General features: G+C 38.5%; 1 protein-coding gene across 1 annotated transcript; it reads right to left on the bottom strand.

The window, feature by feature from the left end:
- Window positions 1-1,246: 1,246 nt before the first annotated feature.
- On the bottom strand, window positions 1,247-6,947 carry LOC106599071 (zinc-alpha-2-glycoprotein). The gene is made up of 10 exons (XM_014190132.3): window positions 6,781-6,947; window positions 5,777-6,034; window positions 5,382-5,675; window positions 4,866-5,156; window positions 4,511-4,642; window positions 4,159-4,215; window positions 4,026-4,049; window positions 3,809-3,868; window positions 2,957-2,986; window positions 1,247-1,970 (listed from the first exon to the last, which is right to left on the bottom strand). Exons 1-10 carry the CDS (start codon window positions 6,857-6,859, stop codon window positions 1,939-1,941), a joined length of 1,257 nt encoding a protein of 418 aa, XP_014045607.3. The 5' UTR covers window positions 6,860-6,947; the 3' UTR covers window positions 1,247-1,938.
- Between the last annotated feature and the right edge of the window lie 1,141 nt (window positions 6,948-8,088).

Genomic DNA, 8,088 nt, shown 5'->3' with positions numbered 1-8,088 from the left:
AAACCTTAAAGAAGAAAGGTCCTAAACCATATGACCCAGATGTTTTTTTGGGGTCAAGTTTAAGGAGCTCCTTAAGCACATCGGACTCAGTGACTACCTGCAGGGAGAAACTTGTAGCGGGGCAGGGGAAAAAAGAGGGAGAAGCGTCGGGGATTGTCGCATTAGAAGGGGTGGGAGATGAGGAAATGTTGGACGGGCAAGGAGCCATGGCTGAGTCAAATAGGAATCCTGACTTAATGAAGTGGTGATTAAAGAGCTCAGCCATGTGCTTCTTGTCAGTAATAACCACATCATCAACATTAAGGTACATGGGCAACTGTATGGAGGGTTTATTCTCCAGGTCTTTAACCGTTTTCCAGAACTTCTTGGGGTTAGACCCACAGAGAGAGAACTGCTCCTTAAAGTAACTAACTTTGGCCTTCCGTATAGAGGCCAGTTCAAGAAGGAAGTCTTGCTCATTAGTTTTTTAGCAAGCGTCTATGACAAATCAGGACAGGTCGTTTCACTGAGCAGCCATTATGAACATAGGCTGTAAAACAGTGATCACTAAAGTCATTACAGAAAACACCAGACTGATACCTATCAAGATTATTTGTGAGGATAACATCGAGGAGAGTAGCCTTTTCTGGGTGTTTGGAGTCATACCTTGTGGGATTGGTAATAATCTGAGCAAGATTTAGGGAGTCCCATTGCTTTAGGACATGGTCAGGTGGTTTAAGCATGTCCCAGTTTAGGTCACCTAGCAGGACAAATTCAGACTTAGTGTAAGGGGCCAGGAGAGAGCTTAGGGCAGGTAGGGTACAGGTCGGTGCTGATGGAGAACGATAAAACCCAGCAACAGTCAACAAAGAACTATTTGAAAGTTTAATGCTTAAAACAAGCAAATCAAATTGTTTGGGGTCAGACTTGGTAGAGACAACCGAGCACTGAAGGTGTTCCTTGGTAAAGATTGCCACTCCACCACCTTTGGAAGATCTGTCTTGCCGAAAAAGGTTATAACCAGAAAGGTTAACATCAGTATTCAAAACACTCTTCCTTAACAATGTCTCAGTAAGCCGATAATTAGATGACTTATGACATTTTAAAAAGGGGGAAATCATTTAATGAGAATTAACTTTAATGTATGAACAAATCTTTATTATCCTGGATGGTGGTGGGTTAAATAAATGTGTGTATTCATTTACGTGAAAAGTTCTTTGAACATATAGTTCCCTTCTGGGTGGTCAAAGATATAGTGTCAAAGATCGGGAGTTTAAAGCTATACAGAATTTATTTAAATTGATCATAGAAAATATATACAGTACATGAAAAAGTAGAAAATTGTAACTTATATTTTTGATACTTGGTCCCTGAGCTGTCCGCAAGTCTAAGAAGTTTAGGACAATTACAGCATGACGTGTAATTCCGAGTACATTTACATTTTTAAGACAAGAGTCGCTGACAGAAATGAGTGCATACATTTTCATATTTTGTTTGTAATGGTCCCCCGTGGGAATAGAACCCACAACACTGGCGTTGCAAGTGCCATGCTCTACCAACTGAGCTACACGGGACGTAACTAGCCTGCTTTACAGAAACATTACAAATACATAGTAAAATATCTATCACCATAACATATCTCTCACCATCTTAGTAATGAGCTCTGTGATAACAGCCAGACAACGATCAGGACACATGGAAATGTCTCTAACAAGCCCTTCATTTCCTCAGTATTCTTTACTGTATTGTGTCAGTCCATGTTAGCGTTGAGCGGCTCCTCTTGTAGTCAGTTACCTCTGGTAACTTGATCCCAGGCAGAGGTAATGCATAATCATAAGCTCTGGGTTATCTTCAGTTGGCACGTAAAACGCTTGGAAATTGACAATCGGATAAGAGTGTTTCAAAGTACCTACTTAAGACCCTGTACTAGTCGTCAGCTGGGTCTGTGTTGAATTCCAATTAGGTTCTTTGAATCTGTGACAGGTCTGAATCTGTGAGAATGGATGAAAGATTTGTTAGTGGACTACTATAGCACTAATATAAGAACTAGGGCTGTCAGTCAATAAAAAATGTTTGTTTATTATTTCATATTTTCAACTATTATGATTGGCAGCATTGGACAAACATCTACATCAGAAAACACTTTTCATGCAAAGATGTGGTGTATTTAATTATGCCTCACTATGTTCCCATCCAACCATTTTTATGCAAGCAAAGAACCTGTCAGATAAAAAATTCAAGACAGCTGTGATGGAAAACAGCAAAACTTTGTCGCTGTATATTTGCAGTCACGCGATGCTATGTTGTACTCCTCCCACTATGACTTGGACAAGCATGAAGGGTTAAATAGGCTACTGATGAAATTAATTATGATGAACTTCACAGGATGGTGAAAGTGCACGGCGATGAGCTTGATAATAATTTTCAATAGGTTAAATGTCAAGGATTATTATTTGTAGGCTATGCTGGTGAGATGATAGTCGGTGCTTGACTGCTAATTGACAAATAAAAATGATCTTGCTCTTATCCATAACCTCATCATGGCTGCGTTCACACAGGCAGCCCAATTCTGATAATTTGCCACTACTTGGACTTTTGACCAATCAGATCAGATCTTTTGCCCATAATTGGGCAAAAGAACAGAATTGTAGCCCACCCTCTCTGCAAACTGTTGTCTCGAGAGCATGCACCAAGACCAGACTGGGCATGTTTGCTTTATCAGAACTCAATTTGTGACAAAACCATCAGTATAGTTGTAAATGCAATGGAAACACATTGAACTTTGTTTTCTTATTTGGGACATAAAGACATGAAGCAAAGTTCTTTATATGTGCACTGCATCATTACCCAGTGCTTTTTAACTGCAACAAGACAGTTTGATGGAAACACACCTCCGCTGGTAAAATGCACATATATTTTTTATTCAAGTAGAAGATAATTCAGTGGATGGAAACCTTACAAGTGCTGTAATACTCACCAGAGCTTCCACGACTTCCATAGGCTTCATCTAAAATGATAAGCAAAGGCAGAAATCAATACTGAAGGAAAATCATGGGCTTAACATGCTGACTAGACCGCCATTGCGAGCAGGTTGATTTTGTCCAACCACACCAAACGCGATCAGGACACGCAGGTTGAAATATCAAAACAAACTCTGAACCAATTATATTAATTTGGGGACAGGTCGAAAAGCATGAAACATTTATGGCAATTTAGCTAGCCGCTTGCTGTTGCTAGCTAATTTGTCCTGGGATATAAACATTGGGTTGTTATTTTACCTGAAATGCACAAGGTCATCCACAGATAAAAGGGTAAACCGAGTTCGTTTCTAGTAATCTCTCCTCCTTCTTCTTTATATGGCAGTTGGCAACCAACTTTTAAGGTGCATTACCACCACCAACTGGACTGGAGTGTGGACCTCAGTTCATCTTTCAATCACCCACGTGGTTATATGCTCCAATGAGGAGATGGGAGAGGCGGGACTTGCAGCGTGTCAAGCGTCACAAATAGAACCACGCAGATTCTTGTTGACGCGCGCGAGCAGTGTAATAACAGGTGTGTACATTTATTTTGCGGTGTGGTCAGTATGTGGTATGCGGTGTGGTTAATAAAGCCATTTTTTTTTTGTTTAGACGCAAACGTGACAATGCATCAAAAAGCCCTGTAGCAGAATACGTCAGGACCTTGACAAAATGAACAGTGAGTGATGGCCATGAAAACACACATGACTTATGGCTTCAACAAGTATATTATTCTTCTGGCTTTATCTAGCTCTATTTGTGACAGCTAGATAACTTTCTGGCCACGTAATGAAAGGTTACAATCTCACCGTTTTCATCTTCAGCATCGGGGGCATTTGTAAGAACTTCTCTCTCAGAGGACAGATCGACTACAGTAGCCAAGAAAAGAAAACATTTTATGCCATTATTCTTTTTCAGATACCCACATCTAATAAAAAATGAAAATAGTCAGGGAAATACATAATTTTCACCACTTGTTAAGTGTTTCCAAATTGACCTCATGTAAGAATACTACAGAATACTTACCAGAAGTGGCATCACCTCCTTGATCTAAAATAATCAATACATGAAGACATTAAAACACAATGATTATCATCAGCATCAAATCTTAAAAACAGAGGCCTGGATAAGAGAGACCGATCCTAAGAATGAAACTCACCAATCAAACTCCCTCCATCTTGAGCTCCCAGGGCAGCATTCTCTTCAGGATTAGGAGCTGGGAAAAATCCTTTCACATTAGTCTAGAACCTAAGTTCTACGTACAGTATCATACAATGTTTGGTTCCACATTGAGAAGAGTCTGTATTGCTCTGATCAAGCCAGTGTTTTAACACATTTGATTGCTAACAAAACATGAGTCTAAATAAAGATAATAAGTCATTAACTAGCATGGTTAGTACCTTTTTGGAGATGTAACTTGGTTAATATAATGAACTGTAGTCATCGGTTGAGCAGCCTTGTCTCTGTTTAAGTTGGGCTGACATTAATTTGGTTTAATACACTATACTCACCAGCCAAATGTCTATTAGGCTCAAATCTCCATCTGTTTTTGAAAAACAGTACACCAGCCAGTAGGCATACAAATATGACTACACCTCCAATATAAGGTAGAAGATTTGATCCCTCCTCTTGTTTTTTCACCTCTGTAAGCACACAAGAACACACAGTAGACTTTCCATTGGTTTCTGCATAGTTGTTATACAAGTGTACGAAGTGCACTAATCTTTTAATGGTGTCCACATTCATTTCTCCAACATATAAACATTCTGCATCTACAAATTCTGACCGTAAAGAGACCATTTTAATTGTTCACAAACATCAATGTGTCCATGCTTTGAAGTCATTGAATTGAAGAAAGAATTTTACCCCAAGTGTAATTCCGCGGTTTAGGGAAGCTTTTATGATTGACATCACATCGATAAACGACAGACTCGGAGGTGTCCAGCCTCACCGTCTTCCTCAGCTGGTAGGTGTGGTCTTCGTTAGGTCTGACTCCTGATGAATGGACACCCTCCATCTCTGTGAGGAGGATGTTGTCCCTAAACAGGTTCATCTCAATGGGTGACGACTTCGGATAGGATCCGGTAATTAAACAAGTCAGGTTGATCAACCCAGGTTTTAAAGAGCCACTAGGGACAGTGTAGACCTTTGGAGCAGCTACAACATTGCAAAGACATAGAAATACATGGTTACTTCCAGAACATAAATATGCGACCTGGACAAATAGGTGATAAGAGACACTGATTGAACTTGGGAGAAGCAATAAGAATGTGTTTCATACAGATGGGGATTACATGACAGTAAAACTGTTGTGAAAGATCTGGAACAGCTAATAAAATGTGACATTTGTAAAACCACAGTGCAACCAATAGTAACACTCACATGAGTTTGTGCGCTCTAATAATCGGAAACGATCAAGTGCCACTGGACAGTCCACATTCACAAAGTTGGTCAAGTGGTCTTTCATGCTTTGAGTGTTCCATTTGTGTACAATATCGTGAATATCCTGAGCATATTCATCTTTTGGAATCCACATACTTGAGTTATCACTGAGGCGCAGCACTGTGTTCCCATCATAGGCAAACTCAGCAAAGCCAACTTCTTTCTCCGTTTTTTTGCTTTCAGTGATGGTTATATCCACAGCACAACCAAGTTTCATCTGCACAATATCACCACCTAATACGACAAAGATGAAAAGGATTAACACGCATATACTGAACTAAAACAACGCTGACAAAGCAAAGATGGTCAACTATGAAATAATAAATGCAACTCACCTAAGGGATGTTTTACAAAGTGCCTCTTCAGGTCTACAGCACTGGATAAAAAATAGGTATTAACGTCCTGTCGAGCTGAAATACTTTTTTGCCAGTCATTATATCCAAAGCTTGTATTTTCTTCATTCCAGCTTTTTTTAGGTACAGGGGACTTGAGGGCACTGCTGTAGAAGTCCACCAGTTCTCCATCCAACAACCCAGCAACTTCATAGTGGGAGGAATTGAAGCGTGTGTACATGTACTCAAGTACATGTTTGACTGTGAGCAGGTGATGTTAAGAGAAAAACTGTTAGAACTTCTGATGAACTTAAACTGCATATTTTATGTCTTCAACAAAATGATAGAATAGGCTACATGTAGGCCTAAATAATATTTACATTAATTAACAGGATATCAGAAATACATTTATGAAAGCAAGACTATAAAAGCAATGCTTTTTAAAATCTGTTTTAAGACTAAGACATACAGTAAATGCACACTTCTAATTCTCTGGACAATAAATTGAAGTGATTTCTTCTCTGAATAGATAGGCCTAAACATTTCGGGAATGCGTGGATATAAATGTCAGGGTGAGAGTATACGTGTGAAATAAAATTAATTGAAGTTTGTAGGTTTGCTTGTAAGTTTCATTTCGTTTTTACAGGGGCATGGATGTTTTGCTTAAAGCGACAATATGTAACTTTTTGGGCAACCCGACAAAATTCATATAGAAATATGTGTTATTGATCTGTCATTCAAACTGAAATTAGTTGAGTTGCCATTGTTTTATAGCCTGAATGAGATGCATAACTAGTATTTTTCTCGCTTTTTAGTAGAGTACATGTATATAGAATCTATTCAATATGTAATTTTATGTTTAAGATATTATGTACCCTATTCCTTATTTGAACTATAATACAACGAACATACGTTTAAAATGTTTTGTTAAAATGTTATAGACTAGCAGAACAGCCCAATTACTTTTGCTTTCACTTTCAAAAACGCTTTTTCAAATGTTAATTTACCTGTAGGTCCTACATCACTTTGCGAAATAAACGAACAAAGAAGCAGTCCAATAAATGCATATCGGATAGGGTTCGTCATTTTGTGGGCTACAGATGGTAGATTCTGGCATTGAACTAATTCATCGTCCTCGCGATTAGGAGCTTCACTGCAATTATGATTGCCCCTCCCAAAATATTTTTTTTTCCTGTGAGTTTGAGCCAATTACTTGTCAAATAATATTACAGTCACTTGTTGGTAGGTGAATATCGTTATAATAGTTTATAGCCAGTCTAGACGAGGGTTCCCCAACTGGCGGGTTGCGGGCCTAATTTAACTGAGAGATGCATGATCATATACAAATGTAAGCAAGGTTTTAAATGATTCTGTTTTATAAATGGAAAGACAGCCATAAGCCATAAACAAAACATTACGCTGTCTCAGAGTAATGCTTCTACATTAGAAGGTTGTGGAGGATATAGCGAAACAGTATCATCCTGTGGCTACATAACGAGACAATGTCATTTCCCCCAAAAAAACATTTCACAACATATTGGTTGTCTGTTCTTAACATATGTGTATGATGGACATTTTCATCAGTAAATGAAGAGAGGTAATGTAGACTATTTTCAGAATGTAAATTTGCTATAGAAATATCAACCCAACAACTAATCCAACTCTTAAGACCGTAGTATTTGGAGAGACGATTCTCAGCCTCCAAAAAGCGCATGTAAAAGCTCAGGCACTCGGAAAGATATTCTGCTACTGTTGAATAGTTCACTGCCTGTAAATACACTGTACCAGCCAGAACAACTTTAACGTCTTCACCCAGCTCTCCTACAAAATATGAAGAACAAATTGGTATTGTGTGCCAGTGGATTTGTCCGTTATTATGGAGATGTTTTCAGCTGTTGTTTTTTACCAGACTGAGCCTAAATTCTTTACACGTGTTGAATGAACGTGCGCATTTTGGGATTGTCAAATTTTTCGAGAGAGATGTTGGTCCTTGCAAAAACCATATCCTCAGCATTTAGGCTACGTTTTTACATCTATTTATATAGCACATGAAAATGGCTGTTAGAACTAGGTTACATTTTCTTTGAGAAAATGCCTATTATTCCCATATAAATGTTGATAAAGGACCATAAATAAGTGAAATATTTGTAGATAATGCACCCAATTATCAGCCTAAAGCATAGACTGCTGATGAGAATAATTCTTTGGGTTTTATGTCGAACTACACTCAAAAATATGTACTGTAGCCACCAACTGTGTGGGATGAAAATAAAAGATCGCAAAATATCAAAATGTCGATATTGGAATACTCATAC

This window comes from Salmo salar, chromosome 03 (genome assembly GCF_965601325.2).
Source record: "Salmo salar chromosome 03, fSalSal1, whole genome shotgun sequence".
Lineage (NCBI taxonomy): Eukaryota > Metazoa > Chordata > Actinopteri > Salmoniformes > Salmonidae > Salmo > Salmo salar.
The sequence above is the reverse complement of the archived record's forward strand: the minus strand, read 5'-3'. Positions and strand labels throughout refer to the sequence as shown.